The sequence below is a fragment of the Glandiceps talaboti genome, chromosome 22 (assembly GCF_964340395.1).
Source record: "Glandiceps talaboti chromosome 22, keGlaTala1.1, whole genome shotgun sequence".
NCBI lineage: Eukaryota > Metazoa > Hemichordata > Enteropneusta > Spengelidae > Glandiceps > Glandiceps talaboti.
In genome coordinates, this window is record NC_135570.1 from 9,230,379 (window position 1) to 9,254,298 (window position 23,920).

A 23,920-nucleotide genomic window follows, 5' to 3' on the forward strand; every position below is an offset into this window, starting at 1 on the left:
TAGTCATTGGTTTCACATTGGAGGGGCACAGTCCAGATATATAAAGTGTCATTTTTGTTTCAAATGAAGAATCACTCGTTCTTTAGCAGAGCAAATCATTGACTGGAACACATTGCCTCCCTCTATCATTGAATCACCTTCTGCATCTTGTTACCAGAAAATACTTTTTATAGAGAACGCATCATCCCACTGGCATGATACTCCTAAAAATGCAGTGCAAATTACTTATCCAGAGATCCATTGCATCAGGTTCTGCCAGCCCTCATCAGCCTCCTCTCCAATGACTGATGTGTGAGGGCGCCCCATCACAGCATACCTTACAGACTAGATTAGGGTTACATGTAATGAACACTTTGAGGACTAACTTTTGAGTGCCTCCAAAGTTTGTCATTGACACCAGTGAAACTTTCCATGCATAACCTAACATGACACTATAAGGTTTACTCTCACTTCAGGCACTGATCGATATGAATGCAATACTGGACGAGTTTTATTTGGACAAAAATTGACATCTCAAATCAGACCATGTAATTTTCAGGAGGATCTGAACATACTCTGAATTAATTTAACAAATGTTTAACAGAAATGATCACTGTGTTGTTTTTTAACTGGGAAAATACTGGACTGGACACTACACCTTTTGTATGTTATAACTAGACTTCATATAAAAGTAAATAGTGGGGTTCATGTTCTTTTGAAGCTGTGGATATATTCAATGCAAACAGAGTCCCAATATTGAAGATGTAAAGTATGCCCTCTAGTGTTCAAACAAACAAATGCTGAAATAGATCAGTCATTGCATGAGCACATATTACAAGTAAATTTGATTTACATTTGAATATGTTTGCTGTAAAAATGTGTAAATACTGCCCTCTATTGTTAGAAGGCAGAACTAGAAGTACTACATTTAAAGCAAGTTATGCTTCTTCAAAATTCGCTATTCTTGTCGATTCTTTGTTATTTCACATTAATCTTTAAAGTAGGAAGCCATGATAAAATTGTTTAAAAGTCCTAAATAAAAACCGAATCCTCATCCAGATGGCCACTTTAAACACACTAAATAAATTCAAAAGTGACAGAGATGATAAAGTAGGTTTTTGCAATGAGCTTTCGTGAACTCAAGCAGCAATATCTCTCAGAAAAGGTTGGGTCAAATACAGAAAAGCTGTTGTGCTGATCACTCTAACTTATCTAGTTTTGTCAGGCAGAACTGTACAACATTTTTTGCTGTAGTTTTAGAAAAGTATCATTACAGTATGAAAATCAGAAATTAGAGAAATATAACACAGAAAATAGAGACGCTATGACCAAAATAAAAATAAGTCTGTTTTTGAAAATCAGGTGATCAGCACAAGAGTTGTCTCATGTGACCTTGGCATACTATCATTTCAAAACATTCCACAATCACAGATAAGAAGACCGGTAGTGAGACTCAACAATTATTTATTCAAAAATTAATCCCATTATTCTGAGCTGATTAGCACACTGTTGTACATAAAATTGTACAGTGGCTTTTCTATGCAGCCTTTCTTTAACACCACAAATTTCATAAACGCTAAGTGAAGGCACTAATGTGTGTTTACTACTTTGACTTCTAATGTTTACTTGTAATTATAATCCGTCTATGACCTTCAGAGTTCAAAATGAATATAACATACTCACTTGTACAATGTATAGTTACAAAGTTATGTGCCCAATGAAATGATCTCGTTGGTGAAGGGATGTGTTGCTAACATCTGATAGGTCATATGTGTTCTGTTCATTTATGGACTTTCCTATGATTATGAAATTGCAAATTCTCAAATGCCATATTTCTCATCAGTTGCACACTACCCTAGTAGGAGAAAATTCTGTGTAGGATCACATCGTTACAGGGTTACAATGACTTGTAACTGGTCAGGCAAATACTATTATTTCAGTTGAACTGTATGACTGTCTTACAGATAACAAAATATTACAGGTGAAAAATGAACAAGTATTGACTATATATATATGCAAGCAGCCAACACTTGGTGGCGCTCTACCCTGATGGATCACAACCTAAGATGAAGACTAAGATCATAAAGACTCAACCCAACATTTTGAGGTGTACAAACAATGCCGTAATATGTCTTGATAATTTTTACCTTTATCAAAGTGACAGTTAGATAGGTCAAAATAGGAAAATAATCAAATACAAGCCTTCATTGAAAACATAGCCCACAACTGATGTTGCGTATGGCCGAGTTATCATGTAAATTTGAATGGTGCCTATGGGTGTAAGCACTTGAATGGAGTCACTACATATGACACCTCTAAAGTTATGATGCACATTGTGTAGTTTGACAAGTATAGCTGCTATATGGCCATACATATTTGATTTAGTCACAAAACAAAGTGACGTGCAGGTGTCTCACATAGCATGTTACCTTTGTGCAAGGTTTGGTTGAAATCAGTTGGTGCATGCCAGAGATATGTGGGTGACACATGCATGAACAGATGGATGTACATGTACATACGGAATCCAATGTATAACCCCCTCTGGGTGGTGCCTGTTGGAGGCTAAAAAAAGATGTTCTACATATTGTAACAGGGTTACACATATTTTGGACAGATACAAATCATGTCATTTCTAGGCCAGTACTTATGAGTGGCATTATTTTTGAACATGTGGCAGAAGAAAGTTCTCAGTGGGTTTCAATCAATATCCTACCCCTATTATGCTGTGCAGAACATCTGTCAAATTACAACTCAGTAAAACCCCCAAATTTAGCTTGTAATGTCAAACTGGAAATTACATGTGCAGTTTTTTTCATCAACAGTCTTAAAACTTTGAATGTTTACCTTGAATCATGAACACAATAAGAGGTGGAATACATGAACAGGGTAAGGATATGTAGGTCAAGGAACAAGGTAAGTGTGTTTTAAACCCTAATGTATTATAAAACTGCACAAATGGCAAGAATAAAAAAAGACTGTATTTGCCAGTTTATTAATTTTATCACTACCAACAAAATATAAAACCCATTATTCCAAATAGCGATCATTTCAAGTAACAAAACTGAAGCCAAATCAAGACAAAACCATCTGAATGAAATGGGAAAGAAAGGAAAACTGATATCTTGGTTATATGGACAAATATTTGAACAACCAAAGTATTGACATAACAGGTTGTGTTTGTATATTTCATTTCAAACTTATGCAAAAATAAAAAAAAAATGTTAGTTTCCGATAACATGACTTCAAAATATAGGATAGTTAGGTAGGTTGGAGTTTCGTTTTATTTTTTCTATTTTTTTGTTGAGAAATTGCTTTGACCCCAAAGACAAGATATTCTTGGTCACAATATTTCTGTGATAGTTTGATGAGGTGTAATACTAAACAAAGTAAAAGTATATGAAGACAGTTACATGTGAAGTAGGATGAACACAATATGTATACTGTATAAATTTAAAAAATTTTGACAAACTTGATTCCTCTGGAATGGAATTTTAAAAAAGAATTGACGAAAGAAACTTTGCTTAGAAAATGTTCATGGAAATAGCAGTAGAGTTTCGTCATTTTACATTTTTTGAATGAGCAAAAATGTTTAGGTCGGCAGTTTAAACAAGGGTCGGTCAGATTATCGGAAACACACAATTTTTTTATTTGACCTTAATAGAAGTAAATTAGTGAATCTCGTATGAACTACAGAACTACTGTTCACCAATTACTTGCTGAATGTGCATGGTACGTCATCTTCCCATAATCCTCAACTGATTTTGTTGGTTGACTATGGTCAGCTTAAACATCTTTCCGCTTCAACACTAGAGGGCCAACGTTGTCACTGCATTCTGTGTTATGTGCATTGTGTGAACCATCACAGTATGGGAACTGTTGAAATAAAATAGACAAGATAATCAACACTTGCATGAAAAATTACAGAAATCTTCACAAACTGCAAGTACTTAAAATAACAAATACATGTACAAGTTTGTCTAAAATTTTCTGTAGTTCTACGTTTTTTGGTGCTGGATTTATCTTAGCTAAATATGTGGGAAAGCTTTTTCCATGGAAATAAGTCCTACTAACATGCTTTATGAGTTGTCATATTTCTATATTAAGCTCTTGAGAAGACTGTCACCACCAGTTTCACTGAATCTGGTGGGCTGACCAGATAGGTTATTTACAAGTAGTGTCTACTTTCCTCTTGCACTGTCCCATCAAAATTACAAGAGTGCCTGACACATCATAAATTGCAATTCCGCCAGATTTTTTCATGTCCCAAATTAAATATGTGTACAATACTCATAACTTTTATGTATTTTCACTAGGGTTCCAAAATTACAGTAAAATGTCAAAATCTGTGCAAATTTTACAAAGATTTCCCCAAATGATACCAGGGTTCAAAATCCTTATCAAATGCAACTTGCCATAGTTTAATACAGCAGTAACCTTAAATACATACATATTTTATTTGAATATATGTACACTGTGAAATACTACATTTTTCATTTCAAATTGTTTGTCAACATGATAACCATATTCTACATCACTGTTGTAAATTGTGATCAGATTTTACACTTGAATATATGACCATTACAGTGAAATGCAAGGCATTGGGGAAAAGTAAGCACCAAAAATCCCTGCACGACTGGATTATAAACCCTTCAAATACATTAATTATTCATAGAACGTAACCAGTGCAATAAGTCTGGATTTTCAGGTGTTTTTCTGTTAACAAGCAATGTATAATAATGTGTAAAGTAAGATCGTTACTTTGGAATTTTAGCCATGTTTTCTTACTTGAATGTACACTTTTCAACAAACCTTCTGTTCATGTGAAATTTCATCTGTTTTGTGCTGTATAACTATGAAGGAATACCATCCTTACCTTCTTTGATTTCCAGCATCGACAGTACACTGCCTTGTCAGCAATATCTTCGATATCACATGTAGTCACCACTTTAGGAACATCCTTTTGAATTCGACGATTTACTCGTACATCTTTTTGTCCTTTCTTGGCCTTGCGGAAAGCATAGATATAGGTCACTGCTATAAGTGTACCAAGCACTGGAGCCAACAAGTACCAATCTTGGCCTGAAATGAAATAAAGAGTAGCTTGTATGAAAGACTAGATCTGATTGGTGGATTTGATCACAGATATAATTCAAGTGTGCCAATCACAGGTGCCAACAAGAACCACTCTTGGCCTAATATAAAGAGTAGTTTGAATGAAAGACCAGATCATCTGATTGGTAGCTTTGGTACCAATCACAGGGGCCAACAAGAACCAACCTGGGTCTGAAATGAAATCGTGAAATATGCAATTGCCTGATTTTAAAGTTTTGGATTATTGTATAATTGAGAATTTTAATTTTTTGTTCTACTCTGGTTGAAAGGTCAAAGGGTAAACATCAAGGCAGTCAAAGGTCACAGGACAAAGGTCAAGTACCTTGCTAGGAGTGGTCCACAGACTAGACTCTCTCACCAGTCCTTGCATGCAGAGCATCGCTATTAACTGTTTTGTATGTACCAATATCTACCGAATAATTGTACTAGAATATCCTTGTACTGTGGGCCATCATCAACTACATAGGGCTAATCATTTGTGGACATGTTACTGCGACTCTGTTATTGCATGCCCGAGCATCACAGTAACACGTCAACAAATGATTAGTCCTATGTAGTCAATGAGGGCCCACAGTACAATTATGCAGTAGATATCGGTACATACAAAACAACCCTTTTAGTGATGCCATGCTCCGAGGACTGTGAGAGAGTCTAGTCCACAGACCTACTAAACTACAATGCAACTCCTATAACCTAATAAATGTATTTACATTCACAGTTTTTCAGTTAACTATTTAGTTCCAGGTTATCTTATTAGTGGAGTCATTGGGCTATTCTTTTGTTCTTGGCCAACTTTTTCTTATCAGAACACTGTTTTTCATACCTAAATATTCATCCTAATTCTGGGTGCTTTAACTAAATCAATTTGGAAAAAATAACAAGATTTGTTGAGGGTTTGAAGTTTTGTTTAAATTTGGTGCTGAACAAAAGACTATAAATCCTATTGAGTCCTATAATGGCACCACTATTGTATAACTGACATCAAAATACATTCAAACAGTAGTGTTTAAATATTACAATAATATCATTTAGGATTTTTGTGTTCAAGTGTGTCTGAATAATACAGTTGATGTGTACTATGTGATTGACCTTGACTATCTTAATCTTGACCAATCATGTATTGTACTAGCCTGGACTCTGTGGCTAGAGAGGGGAAAATCAAAATATAAAATCCCCAATTGTTAGGATTCTAGGCTAGTATTGTACTGTGTAGTCTGGATGCCAATGTGGTCTCTAACTAAAGTAGATATGTAAATGGTAAAAATACTGTATAGGAACTAGACTATGTGAGTGGAGGGGTAAATTGTAATGATACTGTATAGGAACTAGACTGTGAGTAGAGGTGTAAATGGTAATGATACTGTATAGGAACTAGACTATGTGAGTAGAGGTGTAAATGGTGATGATACTGTATATGAACTAGACTATGTGAGTGGAGGTGTAAATCGTAATGATACTGTACAGGAACTGGACTATGAACTGTGGAGCAGTGGGTTGTCATTAAATATCGTAGCACCCCTACCTAGCCTACCTGTAGTTTTGAAGGACTAAGTATCCTAACAGCCATTTTGAGTTTTTTAATTTTCACTCATTTCCAGGTGAGACAAGCAAAAATTCAAAAACTCAAAATGGCAGTTAAGATAGCTAAAATAGTGTAGTAGAATCAGTCCTTCAAGGCTATACAGGCAGGCTAACTCCTGTCTGGCAGACATTGAAATGTGAAAGGTGAATAACAATTCAATTCAGAATAGGACAGATATAAATAAGAAAAGACCACTTATTGTCGTAGACTGAATAAGTTCTTGCAGTGTTTTGTTATGGTCTGGGAACTCAAGTAACAAAAGGGAGGGGGGGGGAGACTGGAAAAACGTATCAGACTTCCATACTTTAGTGCAAGCATTCTATTGGGGAACTCCAAATGTATTCCGCTAAATTTAGTACTTACTTAGTGACCAAACCCTTACAAGTTATACAGGGAGTTACATACCCAGCTGTACCTATGACATAATCACTTTGGCTGCATTATAATGCAAAGTTATAATGTATGGCAAATGTGACCCATGGACACAGTGAGAGTCAAACTGTTATACATACACAGTTCAAATACAAATATTGCCATAGGATAGCCTCATTTCCTTTGACATAATTATTTGCCTTGAACAAGTCTTGCACTATTACCTATATATGTATAAATGTATATGTATATTTTATGACAATAAGTGCAAATATAACCTGTCAAGTGGTTGGTCAATATGTTCCCTGTATTTGTAGTATGGCATCACACTACATAACAATCAGTGCACATTAGATGTAGTATGACATCACACTACATAACAAGCAGTGCACATTAGATGTAGTATGACATCACACTACATAACAAGTAGTGCACATTAGATGTAGTATGACATCACACTACATAACAGTGCACAGTAGATGAAGTATGACATCACACTACATAACAAACAGTGCACATTAGATGTAGTATGACATCACACTACATAACAAGTAGTGCACATTAGATGTAGTATGACATCACACTACATAACAAGCAGTGCACATTAGATGTAGTATGACATCACACTACATAACAAGTAGTGCACATTAGATGTAGTATGACATCACACTACATAACAGTGCACAGTAGATGAAGTATGACATCACACTACATAACAAACAGTGCACATTAGATGTAGTATGACATCACACTACATAACAAGTAGTGCACATTAGATGAAGTATGACATCACACTACATAACAGTGCACAGTAGATGAAGTATGACATCACACTACATAACAAGTAGAGCACAGGAGATGAAGTATGACATCACACTACATAACAAACAGTGCACATTAGATGTAGTATGACATCACACTACATAACAAGTAGTGCACATTAGATGAAGTATGACATCACACTACATAACAGTGCACAGTAGATGAAGTATGACATCACACTACATAACAAGTAGAGCACAGGAGATGAAGTATGACATCACACTACATAACAAACAGCGTACAGTAGATGTAGTATGACATCACACTACATAACAGTGCACAGTAGATGAAGTATGACATCACACTACATAACAAACAGTGCACAGTAGATGAAGTATGACATCACACTACATAACAAACAGTGCACAGTAGATGAAGTATGACATCACACTTCATAACAATCAGTGCACAGTAGATGAAGTATGACATCACACTTCATAACAATCAGTGCACATTAGATGAAGTATGACATCACACTTCATAACAATCAGTGCACAGTAGATGAAGTATGACATCACACTTCATAACAATCAGTGCACAGTAGATGAAGTATGACATCACACTTCATAACAATCAGTGCACATTAGATGAAGTATGACATCAAACTACATATACAAACAGTGCACATTAGATGTAGTATGACATCACACTACATAACAAACAGTGCACAGTAGATGAAGTACTACAGAGACTTATATATCTCATATGACGATGTAACCTTTACCTATTTGTTCCTCAGTTGCCATGTACATGTATCTGTCATGGAAGCATACTATCATGGTTTTGTACTGCTTTGTAGTGTATCATTGAGAGTTATTAATCTATTTTATGCTTAGGGGACCCAGAAAAAGTAAAATTCCCAAACCCTGCATCAAGTGACTGCTCTAAAAGATATATATAGATAAACATTGGCAAATCTGGCTGAGTAAAGGGCTGCTAAAAATTTCAATTTGTAACTATGAACACAGTTTCCATGAACACCCATTCTTGCAATTACTTTTTATAGATCACTTTTCCAAACTGAGAGTCACTATACTCAGGTACCCGTACCATTATTACCCCAGCACAGACCTATAGCAGCACAACTGCCTGTTACTCCCTCCTTTAACTCCAAAGAGAGCATACATATCAGTAGTCTCAGTGGAAGCTCACATAGCACTAGACTGCATGTAGAAGCATTCACATTGCAACCTTCATTCTCACGATTCTACAACAGAATTGAGGAATGAGACTGTGTGTTCCGACTTCATCATGTGAGTGATGTGGCATACTCTGTTTTCTATATCATATGGGTCCCGCGTTATGCAGTGTGACCTCCCGATCCCGGGTGTGATCTCTTCATGCACTGGACGGAGTAAGTTGTAACGCATGAAACTGTATACAAAATGTAACATTGTTTCCTCTTTGAGATAATATGCAATTGTACTAGTAGTAAACACGAAGTGTCCTACCTAGGAGCTAGGAGTAAGGGGAACAACGGTTGCCACTACACTGGCCCCTTTATAACTTTATGGCACAAATTCAATACGGAAGAGATACTGCCCTCTGCTCAGTAACTGGAACGGACATGTTGATCACCGAGGTGCGGTGGCTAAAAGATATCACCTGTATTTCATACCTGGAGCAATATTTCGCTCACGTTATTCTCACGACTCTCGAACTTGCATATTTTCAAAATTACCTTGCAGCCTTTCTATATAACCTGCCATATTTCTTCAAAAGACAGCAGCAGACGTAAACCACGACTATTGAAAACAAATGATAGCGGCTCCGTTTAATATGACCGAATGACCTTGGCAAGCTTGGCTTACAGGGCTTATGGACTCCCTAACTTCTCTAAAAATATTAAAATATTGTAACGTGTGATCGAGCTGACGAATGCTTTTTTCCATTCCTTCATACATATATATATATATATATATATATATATATATATATATATATATATATATATATATATATATATATATATATATATATAAACACATTATATATTCCCATTATGTGTGTGTGTATATATATAAACACATATATTCCCATTATGTGTATATATTCTTTTGTTGTACAACCCATATCACCAAGGTAAAGCGTTTTCTGTATATACATACCACAATCGTTTATAGCATCCACAGCAAGTGTAAAAGTATACTGTTTCATTTGCTATGACCATATTAGAAAGGCCACATGCAAGGCTTGTAAATAAACCAATTGAAACAGTATACTTTTATACTTGACATGAATGCTATAAATGAGTGTAGCACATAGAGAAAATGTTTTACATTGGTGCTATGAATTGTATAGGCATGTTATAAATTATATGAATGTATATCAATTTGATCGCGTACTAAAGAAGTTAAAAGGTTCATTGCTCTCAACAAAATGATCAAAATCCGTAACATCTTAAACAGAAAGCTTTACTGATATTGTATTTCCATATGTGTAGCTTTTGGAGTTCTGGTCAAAAGATCTTGACATGTTTAAAGTGCTTTAGTGAAAGTTTATTTGAGTACACCTAACAAAACCCAGGGGAATTGTTAATGGTACAAAACACAGGGGCACGTATTATAGCTTTTTAATAGATTGCTGTTTTCTTGCTATATTTAGCCTGTAGACCAGGAAAATAACAATCTAAGAAATATTACACGCCCCTATGGTACAAAACAATAAAGGAAAATAATAACAAAACCAATAAACTATCTAAAAGACAAATATATAACATAACAAAACTAATGAAGTACAAAAAGCTATTCAATGCAATGAAAAGAAAGATGTATGGTAAGACAGATTTATGAAGAATAGTGAATTTATTTCAATTTTACATAGCAGGTAAATCATGCTAACTATGATAATCTACTAGGCACTCGGCCTACATTCCGCTGCATTCGTTCATAGCTTAAATTCAAGACTCGTATTTGAATGTGAGAAGCTATATAAACAGTCTCTGTAGTAAGAGTTGATAGTGTCGGTGATGATGATGATGATGGTGGTGGTGGTGGTGGTGGTGGTGGTGGTGGTGGTGGTGATGATGATGATGATGATGATGATGATGATGATGATGATGATGATGATGATGATGATGATGATAGTGTCGGTGGTGGTGGTGGTGGTGGTGGTGGTGATGATGATGATGATGATGATGATGATGATGATGATGATGATGATGATGATGATGATGATGATGATGATGATGATGATGATGATGATGATGATGATGATGATGTTTGTGGTTGCGAGTATGGGTGTGCTATAAAGAGCGATATGAGAATACGTGGTGATGAAGAAGAAGACAATGCTGACACAACGATGATGGAATTACGAAACGAAGCATAACCCGGGAGCATAGAAACCGGGGACATGTTTACATATAGTATACGGGCAGACTCTGTGGGGATTCAAGTAAAGGTGGGGTCGAACGGTCAGGGAGCCGTGGTAAGTTATCATTGTATCAAGCGCCATCCGTGGCGCCCTTCTTTGTACTGTAGAAATCCCGTAGCATAATGGTTTCGAAGGGCTCCTTTTCTGACCTCGTTCACTTACAGTTTTGTATAAAATAAATTTCTTAGATAATTAATGGATTGTTGGCTGCTATTGGCTACCCCTCATGTTCAGTAATTTATTTGATGTATTGCAATACTTATATATATACATTTCATGTTTCCGTTGAACTCTTTGAAGTCGTCATAATACTGAAGCAGTTCGTGGCAGTTAAATATGTCATTTCGTATTAATCCGCCAGCACTATATTCTACAGTAATGAAGAAAAAAAGACTTCTCCCAGAATATCATCACGAATCATTGTGATATTTCGATTAATTGAATATTTTATCGATTGGGTCATCGTCCAATATTATCATTTTTCAATGTATTAAAATTCAATGGCAGCTTAGTTGTTCTGTCACATGACTCAAATTGGTACTACTTTTAGAATCACAACCCACATTGGTAGTCAGTGTCCATCAGGAAACAGTCGAAGAGATCTTACTCTATTTTCGTGTGTGATTTTCCGGGTGTACGTACCCTATTATAGATATTAAGATACCATGGCGTTAAAAAGAATAAAAAAGGTAACGTATTTCTCGTATTCTTCGGCCAGATCAGTGATTGCCCTTTCAGTTGAGATATTTAACCGTTCTTTTTGATAATACACGCAATTTGTGGTGCCTGACTTGACGGATTTTTCTGGACTCCGATGTACAAAGAATAGGACACCGTCGCCGGCAAGGGCGACACAATAGTTTCTTCATATAAAGTCCGCCCGTGTGAGTGTGGTTCATAAAGTTCAACTAATATGTCGACGATTCAGCGAGTTTTGACAAGATGTGCCAAATTGTCTTTCGGGCGTTTTCAATGACTTTTATAAATATTATGTTCGTGTCTTTTCGCCGTGTCAGCAATCGGGTAAAGACGAGTGTGTCATTTGAATGAATGAATGAAGTCGAGAAACTGATGTTATGTCTTAAATAATCATGGTTTCGTCACATGGTCTAAAACTGACAAATGTGTCTACGATTAGTTAATGTCATCTTTGGCATGCCGTCAGTAACTGCTGCCAAGTTTCCCGTTTTGTTTTCCGGGGTCACTTTTGGATCGTCCTGAAATGGTCGATCGAACTCTGCCGATTGTCAATATGTCTGTGGTCTGTTGAGTGACATGTTAAAAAATGAGAGTTGAGAGACGATTCATGTTTATGTGCCAACGTAACTGTTATACAGTTAAAGTCTGTGCACGTGTGAAACGTTTAATGATTGGAAAAACCGTGAACAATGTTAATTGTAGTCTAGCCCAAATAGTATGTCGTAAGTTTCACAGTAAAACAACGGTGGTCAGGATATTACGTCACACCTGAGCGACATCCTGGATGAGTCATAAAGTATACCAACATAAACAGCATGTCATGATGTACTTGGTACCTTACATGTAATTTAAATGTAAAATAGACAACCTACATATTAGTACATTTAAGGGATGAGTTAGAGGTTATATTGAATTATTTCCCAGTGGACTTTTGTTTGAGTCACACCAGTCTTGTGTTCAAATTCTCTTGATTTCTGTCAATAATGATGAAATTATATTCACATAGCGACATCGGTGACTTTGTACCTTGTACAGCAGCTTTCTTGATGCTATCCAACCAGTCATTGTTTCCATTGAGTTTATTTAGGTTCATATCTGTGATTGTAAACATTTTACATAAAAATGAGCATTGTTTTATCTTTATCAAATAGACTATTTATGGTGACCCATTTTTCTGAGGTGACCAATATGATGATGACAGCTGTTCTGGAGTTAATTATAATCTTCAGAGTACATTATACCTGTATCACCAGATAGCTTTTTAAACTCAAAATCAAAGTTTATGTTAAAACAGTTTTCAATTCTATATAATAATTCTATGTATATTTCCATGTTTTCAAACCATTGAAATTTACACGGAAACATGAATCTACAACCTTAAGCTGGACACCACCTTTGTGAAAATTATAACAAGCAATTGATTCTAGGCCAATTCACAACTGGAAAGACATGTTATTTCTTTGTCATTTTGACTCTGAACAGTTTTATACATTAAGCCATGCTTTTATACAACAGGCTAATAGTAATACTGTCATCTACGTGGTCAAAACCATTCCACGGTAGACTACTGGTTACAAGCTCAGATAGTTAGGCAAGAATACCTGTCATTTTTTGTGTCAAATACAAATTTTCATACTGATGAACCTTTTCCAAAGATTTTCTGTATAAACAACATTTCATGTGTTTTGACAAACCTTCCTGAATTATCTATTGGTACTTGTACCTACTGTACCACCAAGTTCACTATGAAGTTTTTTTACACTTGAATTATACAGTAGCCTACAGTCAAGCCAAGTCATGGGGGGGGGGGGATTTGACTATCATCTGTCAACATGTCACACAGAGGAAATAACCTGTGACTCCCAAGAAGCTGATGGTGAGGATAGTCAAATCCATACACGACATTACTCTAGGCTAGCATGATAGAAAGTATAGTCCTTCATATTATCTTTGTTTATTGTAGTGAGCAGCCTTTTGGTTTATAATGACTTGATGTTGTAGTCTAGTGTTATCAGTGTCATTGGATCTCAAGATCTCTCTTTATATGATTTGATACCACAGGTAGATCTAGACTGTTTATGTTGATACTAGCATTACATCAGACAATGACATTCACCTCTTAGAATAAATATACAGAGATCACAAACTTGGCCTTGACATGTATTGATGTAGTTATCAGGGAAAAGAATTTTAATGTGCTCTGGCCTCTAGTTCATGGTTTCATTTACATTGTAATTACATGAACTAGAATAATGAAAGTCATTGAGGCAAAGGACTGCTGCTACAGTCAACAATGATCATGACATTGTTGTAAAACAACTGTCTGTTTCTTTGTTTATTGAGGAGATGAAATTTGTCAGCCACTACAGGGAAAAATACAACACTTATATTGACTTGTATCTAAGTGTAGATATTGGCTTTTGAAATGTTACTAAATACCTTGACATATTGACTTCATAGTCATTCATTCAATAGTAATAGTATACACTTTGAAATGTACACTTGACCATCAGGATACAATGTCTAGTGTCAACACTGATTGTATTGATTACTAGTCAATTCTCCTAGAGTACTGATATCCAAGGTCACTGGAAGGTCAAGGAGAATGAAATACTAGGTCAAAGGGACTGAATGATACTAACCTTGATATTGGTGTAATCTTACCATTAGAGTTATTTTAAAGGCTCTTCGAAATTAAAACAAGATATTCAGTTATTTTACCTCTGTTTGTATAATTTTCTGTTATTTGTCATTGATGAAGAATGGATAGTAATAATTTAGTTACATTCCCAAGAGCTTTTGTCTAAGTGTATTAATTACATGTATTGAAATGGTGACATTTTAAAGACAAAGTTGTTGTAACAGTGGAACTGAAACTATTTTTCTTAGTCATAATTCTTTTTCACTTTTCAGAATTTGATAATTGCTAGGCATATATGATTGACGAGTGATCAAACACCACCAATATGTCCACAAATGTGAAATTTGTTACCAAATTAATATAATTGTTTACACATGGACATCAAACCAATGTATGCAGTACTAATGACTAATGGAAGTGGTTTAGCTAATCAGAATAATAGTTTGCATATTTTGCATATTTTTATGGGTTCAAGTGAAAAATAGATAGTGAATTTTCCTTATCATCTTTGGTTGCAAAATGCACCACCATCTTCATGAAAGCTAGCTACTGTAACATGTATGTAAACTAATAGAATTGACTCACTGGTATTACTTTCTGTTCTTCACAGGAATTACAAGATCTTGGTCGTGACCCCCCAGCACAGTGTTCTGCAGGACCAGTAAATGATGACTGTAAGTTAGCCATTGCCAGAAATATTTGAATAAACATGATTTATGCCAAAATCTTTTAAGCCCTCACCTAGCAAGCACCTCAAACCCCCACCTCACCCCCTCCTTCCCTAGCACACATTTCATCAAAACCAATGCGTACACATACCCTCACCTTTGCACACCTCCATCCCAACACAGTAGGAAGTTGACAGAGACCTTTTATGCTATGGATTTTTGGTCCCGTATGTACCTGCCCTCAACCAAACTCCACACCCTTATTCTGCGAGGTCAGCAGGGTCAGCAATGGAACAAGACTGAATTTTGTTAGTCTCACCGCTAGACTGAAGGCTATCTGATGACTATCTGTGGCTTCGGATTTCAAGATCTGTTGTGAGAAGAGTTTGAAGCCACAGATATCCTCTAGACTATAAATTTGTTATTACTCAGAATTTGTTAAGCTACATGTTAGCTTTGTCAGACATAAACCATTATACCTATTATACTGTGATTGCCTATAAGACTGAGTGGCAGCCATAGGTGCAGAATATCGCATTGTCTGTATGTTAACATAGGTTAACAGTCACAAATACTTGATGTGTCAGTGTAAAGACCATGTAATAAACAGCTGTTGTCCAAAGGCAACGTATAAATAACTAATTGAGCTCATGAAAATGAAGGGGCACTCTCAATTAATATAAGTAGCTCTGTCAAACTGTGATTTTTCAACTCACAGGTCATGTCCAAGGATCCCTCAACATCATGAATTAAGAGGTTTAGAAAACCATCATAAAATTGACATATTTAACTGCTACCCAAACTATTAAAGCCTGATGACCGAAATATATGGTAATTATATTCAGAAATCCGATGAGATCCACATAAGTTCTTTTGTAGTAAAAAGACCATGTCAGAGAATGTCAGATAGAATACAACAACCAGGTTGTAAGTAGAGTATATAGATCATAAAAATACCAGTGTAGGTACAGTAACCAAAGGAGTCAGAAGTAGGTGAAAGGTCAAAGAGTGAGACTTTTATAGTATAATATACTATCATAAATTTTATTATGTCTTAAAAACCTTCATATCAGATTTGTATATTTGAAATAACTTGAATCGAAACTCATAATTTGAAAAGTATTTTAGTTAACAACAATGTACCACCGATTAATTTTATCATAAAAAGAACTTGAGATATGCAAATATTTATGGGTCAGCTGGTAACATGTATGTCACAAAGGAATCCAATGGAGAAGTAAGACCCATATATGAATGTATGTAGAGTTTCTGATGTCTATAAGCTATGTAAAGTTGGTCTAAAGAAACTTATATCTTGGTACCCCAAATATAAATTGTCAAAAATTGTGAAAAGAATAGAAATATGGAAAAGTTGGGGTGACAGGACTTGGGAAATAGCTGTGCTAATCATAGGAGGGTAAGGGACTTGGGAAATAGCTGTGCTAATCATAGGAGAATATTATCTTGGCAATCTAAAATTGTCCAAAAATTTAGCATGTTGATATCCATTGTTAATTTATATGTTCTTTTTTTTTTACAGTGTTTCACTGGCAAGCAACTATAATGGGCCCTGTAAGTATTACTGTATATATATGGGTATTTTTCAAAGTGCTATGAGCATGGAACAAGAATGTTAGCATTTTTTGCAAGATTGAATGGTGTGTTCACCATTACAAATGAAAACTGCTCACAGTCAAAAAATTCTATGGATCGGAATACCAGATTTTTACCAATGTCTCACCAGGGGTGTACTAATTTTAGTATTTTCATTGTACAATATTTGCAATGTCATGTCATAAGTTGAGTCATTGAGTAACAAATCTTTGAGTCACACAGACATTATGTGAGACTCTAGCATACTTTACCTCCTCATTCAGTTGCATTGCCTTGAGTGTTCAGTCAGTCAGTACTAGGGTATAGTTGTATGTCACCAGTCCATTGAAGTGACATGGACAGTGATAACAATGAAGAAAGATTTGATGTCATGTAAGACATGTAATTAGTTAGTCATATTCCCATGCTCAGGAATAGTAATAATCTTTTATCCAAATAAATTCGGAAATTTTTGAATGGTTACCACAAGAGCAGTGCCCTATTGTATAGGAAGCAGGAGGAAACTGGAGTACCCCGAGAAAAACTGCATTGTTCGGCAGGGTCAAACTGAAATCCCTTCTTACATATAGACCTGGTTAGATTTTAATCAAACCCAGCCAATGCTTGATGGGTTCAAACCCAGGCTGCAGAGGTAAGAGGCATATGAGCTAACCGTTTGACCACCGACAACCCACTTCAAAGATAATAAACAAAATATCAACATTGAAACTGTTTTTGAGACTGATGTGGTGTCATAGTAGCTTGCCTCTATCGCCTTGTCATGTATATGCATCAGCCTAGAAACCAGGTGTGTGGGGATTTTGGCACTCACCTTTCACCTGCCACAACTGGCATTTTGCTAGCGGCCATTTACTATAGTGGAGCTTTGGCCAGAAAGAAGGCACAAATTCTTATTCAAATTTTCCAGGTTAGATACATCAGTAGCGTCACCATGTGATTAGAACCAGCTCTCGGAGGGTTGAGCTATACGATGTAAACATAACTGCCACATTCAGTTGGTTGAACACTACTTTGGGAAATTGTGATGTAATTTTAGTTTGAACTAAATGACCACTAGCAAAATGCCAGGCTTGGTAGAGGAAAGACAAGAGCCAAAAACTCGCACACAACTGGATTGTAGGCTAGCGTTGACCCACCAGACTGTTTTCCTATTTTGATGTTTATAGATTTATCTACTCTATTTTGTGAATTATTGACTACATTTTGTATATTTTGTCTTGTTAGCCGGACAGTCCATATATGGGTGGTGTGTTCTTTCTAGCTATTCATTTCCCAACAGATTATCCTTTTAAACCTCCCAAGGTAAGTATAGTTGTAAAAATCAGATAGAATTCATCGTAGACAGTGAAATATAGTTACTGTAGAACAGTAAATTAGAAACTATTACATTTACAGTGAATCAGTAAACACATTGCGTGATCTAGGTCTGAAGTACACAGATCAAAACATTGCAACTGTTTCTAATTTACTGTTCCAAGTGACTATTTTTCATTGTCATAATATAGTCTTGAAATTATGAGCAAAACATTTTCCATAATCTATCTTATTCGTAGTTAGCATTTTGAATGTTCATCAAGTAGTTGACCTGTTTCCAAAGCCAAGATTTGAGCCTATACTGTCTCTTCTGAGTGTGTTTTCTACACAAGAAACATCAGTTTTGTAGCAGATTTAAATTCAGAGTGTAGATTATTTACCTAGTCTGTTTCTGAATCAAAATCACTTGAGGGTTCAAACAATATTTTTGAGTGAATTAAACAACAGAGTGATTCAGGCCATGAAGTATGGTTGGGTTTACCTTGTTAATAGCCCCAGTGGGCAAATCCAAAGAAGGGCTATAAAATAAGAATAATCCATATTCATCTTGTCTGTCCATGGTCAGCCCAATCTTTGACACTCATAGCTTGGTTTCAAATATTTGGTACAAATGTCAAACAAGATGTAGATCATTTGTTGGCAAACTAGACGACTACTTTGTTTAAGGAAGTGTAGATTAGCTGAGAGCACGTGAGTAGTGTTTGAAAAAACACTAAGAAACTGAAGATATTTCTTGTCTGCCACTCAACTCTTGTCTGTTTCAGTTACCATAGAAACCTAAGCCTAAATCTATGTAAATGAAATTATTCCTCCAGCACTGTGCTGTTTGAGGGGGGGGGGGGGGGGGGGGGGGGGGGTTAAATCTGGAATAAGGTATGGGAATCTATGAACATTATACCAGATTCCCACTCTCACTCTCCCTCCCCACTCCTCCTAGGTACTGGGGTTTCCAAACCATAGCAAAAATAAGTACTAGAGATGTGACATGTTCAGTTGTTAGCTGCAGTCTGTTGATAAATATTTAACAATTTAAATTTCTAAAACTTACCTTGAGCTATGTTTTGATGAAAATGATACCCGCTGTAAGCATTATGGGTATATAAGAAGATAACCCTAGAGCAGTCACATCTGTTTTAGCAAGTAGAAGAGTAAACCATCGTATCTGTCGTAATGGCCAAAAATTGTACTACATACAAGTTATCGCTGCAACAGTGGCAAAATTTCAAATGTCCCTGTTTAACTAAATGTGAGTGGTAGTGCATAAAATGAATAACTGCAGTCCCTTCCCATGCTTGTACATCGGGGTACAATTACTCTGTGTAGTTGCCTCCTTGAACAAACATTGTGCCATCCCCTGGGTAGGGGATGTTATCAATATCCAATTATACCGGAATAGGTAGGATGGCAGTCAAGCAGACATGTTAATAACATAGATTCTCACCTCAGCCATTTGGTAAACTGTGTGTCAGGTACAAGATTACAATCAAATACAAAGCCAGCAGTGTGAAAAACATCTATCCTTCAGTAATAGTGTTCCTGTCATGGTAACGGAAATAGAAGTGTGTGTGTGTGTGTGTGTGTGTGTGTGTGTGTGTGTGTGTGTGTGTGTGTGTGTGTGTGTGTGTGTGTGTGTGTGTGTGTGTGTGTGTGTGTGTGTGTGTGTGTGTGTGTGTGTGTGTGTGTGTGTGTGTGTGTGTGTGTGTGTGTGTGTGTGTGTGTGTGTACTAATCATCACTATTTTACTCTTTAGATTTCCTAATTTCTTATGTTTCTTTTCAGGTATCGTTTACAACTCGCATATATCATCCAAATATAAATAGTAACGGTAGTATTTGTTTGGATATTTTGCGATCACAATGGTCACCTGCATTAACAATATCTAAAGGTGAGTAAAAATATATATATATATATGTGTGTGTATTTAAAAGTATATATACAAGCGCATTATATACATACAGTATTATTATTATTAGCAATGAGTCTGGGTTACTGAGACTATGTTTATAACCAAACCATATCATGTTTGGACTGAAAGATTATTTGTTGTTGCTTCTCTTTTAAAGAACATCTGTAGTGAGAGATAAAAGAACCTTTAGTCCATGATGACAAATCTATCAATGAAAGATGTGTTGTGTACATGTTTGTCTAGTGTTCAAGAGTAAACTTGAAACGTAGACTAAGATACGTCATGTCGCTCCGCCCTCACCGGCCTGAGAGGGGTTGACCGATGTGTGAGGGTGCCCCACCACAGCGTACCTTATAGACTACTTGAAATGTCGATGATGTTCTTTCTTTTTTTGGGACTGTATTATCTGTAACTTTTGCACCCCATACATGATCAAAAAAAAACTAGACTAACAAAATTCATGTATTTCTTTTGTCTCTTGCAGTCTTGCTGTCAATTTGTTCGCTATTATGTGATCCTAACCCAGATGATCCTCTTGTTCCGGACATTGCGAGAACATACAAAACAGACCGCCCAAGATACAATGGATTGGCAACTGATTGGACGAAAAAGTATGCCATGTGATAAGACAGTGAAAATGGACATTACTTGGGAAACATCTTTGGATTATTGAACACTGAGATTTTGAAAAAGAGATCCGTGACAGTAACCAGTGTCCTACTTATTATCGTGTAAACACTTTGACAGATCTGACTACCACCTGCCAACGTTCAGAAAGGAATACTTACACCCATTTTGTGTGGTTTGGTTTTCATCTTGTTTTTTTGAAAGTACTGAGAAGAGAAACTGGCACAGGCAAATATATAAAAAAATTAGAGAAAAAAGACTGCTATAAGAATATCCAAACAGTTGTATTTCGACATCTGATTCGGAATGTTGTTGATAAATGAGAAATAAAACAACAGGTTCTGAACCACTACACAAGACGACAAAACATGTGCCTGAACTTTTTTTTTCTTTTTTTTTTTTTCATTTTGTAAATGTATTCTGCAGGAAATTCTTCTGACGTATATAACTGACAAGTGTCAATTTGAATGAAAAGTTTCCCCTCGTGTAACAAGGTGAAAGTGTAATTAATAGACAAAAAAAATTCACAAAAAAAGGATGAGTACCCAGTTGTTGTAATAAGCTATAGTTCCATTTTGTACAGGTTATGTTCAGTAAGTAGTCAATAACTCATTTTAGTGCTTACTTTACAGCCAAGTTTACATTTTTGTGGTCTTTCTATCACCACATTTTGTACAAACCTTTTTTTTTCAAAGATAGCCAATAGCAAAGACCTTTTTTTTTCAAATATTTTTCATATACAAGAAACAATACTTTGAATAACCAAGACAAATCACCTTTTGTTCATGTCAGTGTTTCAATGTTTACTTTCACAAATGGCCTTTCATACCAGTATACTTATCTTTTCACTTGTGTATAAATTACTTTGCTTCAAAATGTATTTTCTGTACAATCTTGCATATTGAGTGTATGGTATTCATTTGTGTTTGCGTGTGTGTGTGTAGGTGTGTTTGGATGTGTGTACACATACACAAACCACTTTGTGCATGAGCAGTATATACTCACCGAAATCTCTAAGTTTTGATGATGAAAGTAGTTGTGTCAATAGTCAATTTTCCAATTCCAAGATGCATTGAGTGAGAGGACGGCTTTTATGTTAGTCATTTGAAATAACATTTTTATCAGGAAATGATGGAAAGACATGTTGACCTCTTTGATTATGAGTGATTTTATAGAACAAAGACTAAACATCATCAATGACACAGTGATTTGACAGGTGAACCCAAGGTAAGGTCAGGTGACAAACTATTCCCCCCCCCCCCCCCCCCCCCCCCTAAGTAGTACATGCAAACCCTTCAGTGCATACACAATACATGGCATTGTATATTGGAACCAACTTCGGGTCTATGTTTCAAATCACTATGACTCGGCAGTATTTCCTGCTATCATTGGTGTGGAACTGACAACCCATGTGTGTGCATTATTGCACTTATATGTTTGTTTAATACATTAACAAGTTACACCAATTCAGTCACACTTCATCCATTACTTAGCGACACAGTGCTAGGGTCAAAAAACATAAATTAAAAAAAAAGGAGAACAGAAAGAACAAATTCCAAACTTCATTTTCGTTCTTTTAGCTACTGTTGCAATCCAGGGATTTTATCGCCAATATTTATATGCCCTATAGGGTAACTGCCATAGCATCTATCAGCTATGATAAAATATTATTGTGTTGTGTATTAAAAGGGTATGACTTGACTTGCACCCATGGTTTGCCAGTGTTCCAGGTATGCTTTGGGCATAGTATGGGTTTTGGCCCAGTCTCTAGGCATGTTATGGATTTGAGCCCACCAATTTAGATTGGTTGCCAAGTTGTGGAATTCAACTCGCCAAATCTTGGTGTGTCATATAATTGAGGTTGGTTGTGTATTTACATGTAGAACTACACATCTGCAGATAGAATATAGGTTCTAACCCAAGTATTTCGGTGTGTCATGGATTTTGAGTCGGTTATGTATTTACATTTCTAACCAAATATTAGGGTATCTTGCCCAACTGGGTGTGCCATTGATTTGAGCCCCATATACCTCCATATTTGAGCCCAACCATTTTGGATGGTATATATTTCCACCATACAACTACACATCTTGGTAAAGTATGGGTTCAACATCACACCTGGGTATTTCATAGATTTTGATCCGTCTGTGTCTGTCTGGGTTGTTATAAATGAATCTGAACAAGGAATTTGATACATCCTTGTATAAAGTACCTTTAATTTGGGTTGGATAAAAATGAAACTGATCTAGGGATCCTTGATCCTAGAAGGTGGGGGAGGGGGGGTTTAGAGGTGTGGGCATTCTGTGGTTGTGCCAGGCATATTGACTCCTAGTCCTGCTTGCTGATGGAGGAAGTTGGGATTCGATTCTGACAATGTCCCTTTCCTTTTAAGTTTCTTGTCTAAAGACAGTGTCAAATCAAGTCCTGTACTCCATTTGCAAGCAGGACTAATTGACTTTACCCCTATAATGAGAAGCAAACTCCAGTGCATGCTACTAAATTAACCCCTACACTTCGAATCCCCCCAAGTTTTGGTTCAGGAGTCTGGGGAGAATATGGGACTCCTACTAATTGCAGAGCATATAGTAAAGAGTGCCACCAGTCAGCAGCATACTGGAATCGGGCCATTTACACATCATCTTATTAGATGAAACAGCAACTTGGTGTCAAAATTGTTTATATATAAGATACTATAATCATGCTTCGTTTCTGAATATTGATGTAAATAAAAGTAAAATTTTGATTTAATATTATAGAAGATAGAATTGTTGCTATAGTTTCTATATCACAGGAAGCTGCAAAAGCTATCACTAACTGAACTTCATTTTTTGACAAACATTACCTTTACTACAAAGAGGTTAAAATCTTATTCAAACTTTTGAAGGATAGTTTTTATTAAGTACGGCCCGCAATACTAGTTTTCATCATGTGTGCTCCAATATAATATACAACTACACACTTAGTTTACCTAGCAATAAGTCGATAATGTATCCCAACATCGCTTCAACAGAAATGCAGTCCTTTAACTATAAACTCCACTGCCCATGAATGATGATTACATGTTTTAAAACTGTTTCCAAAAATCTACTAGTTAGACTCACAGCTATTTCAGCTTTAAATTTTGTTGATGTACTTTTTAAAAAATGTTTTGTGGTTCCGATGCAAATGTGTGCACATTTTTGATAAAGAATCCGTCCGTACTAAGAATT

General features: G+C 36.0%; 2 protein-coding genes across 2 annotated transcripts; one reads left to right on the plus strand and one right to left on the minus strand.

Annotated features, from left to right (window-relative positions):
• Window positions 1-1,437: 1,437 nt before the first annotated feature.
• Window positions 1,438-9,670, minus strand: LOC144452024 (CDGSH iron-sulfur domain-containing protein 2 homolog B-like). The gene is made up of 3 exons (XM_078143021.1): window positions 9,549-9,670; window positions 4,853-5,058; window positions 1,438-3,852 (listed from the first exon to the last, which is right to left on the minus strand). Exons 1-3 carry the CDS (start codon window positions 9,574-9,576, stop codon window positions 3,763-3,765), a joined length of 324 nt encoding a protein of 107 aa, XP_077999147.1. The 5' UTR covers window positions 9,577-9,670; the 3' UTR covers window positions 1,438-3,762.
• A 2,122-nt stretch (window positions 9,671-11,792) lies between these two features.
• Window positions 11,793-21,608, plus strand: LOC144452350 (ubiquitin-conjugating enzyme E2 2-like). The gene is made up of 6 exons (XM_078143437.1): window positions 11,793-11,931; window positions 15,193-15,256; window positions 16,791-16,822; window positions 18,089-18,166; window positions 19,958-20,063; window positions 20,569-21,608. The coding sequence occupies exons 1-6, from the start codon at window positions 11,908-11,910 to the stop codon at window positions 20,706-20,708; spliced, it is 444 nt and encodes a 147-aa protein (XP_077999563.1). The 5' UTR covers window positions 11,793-11,907; the 3' UTR covers window positions 20,709-21,608.
• The last annotated feature ends 2,312 nt before the right edge of the window (window positions 21,609-23,920 follow it).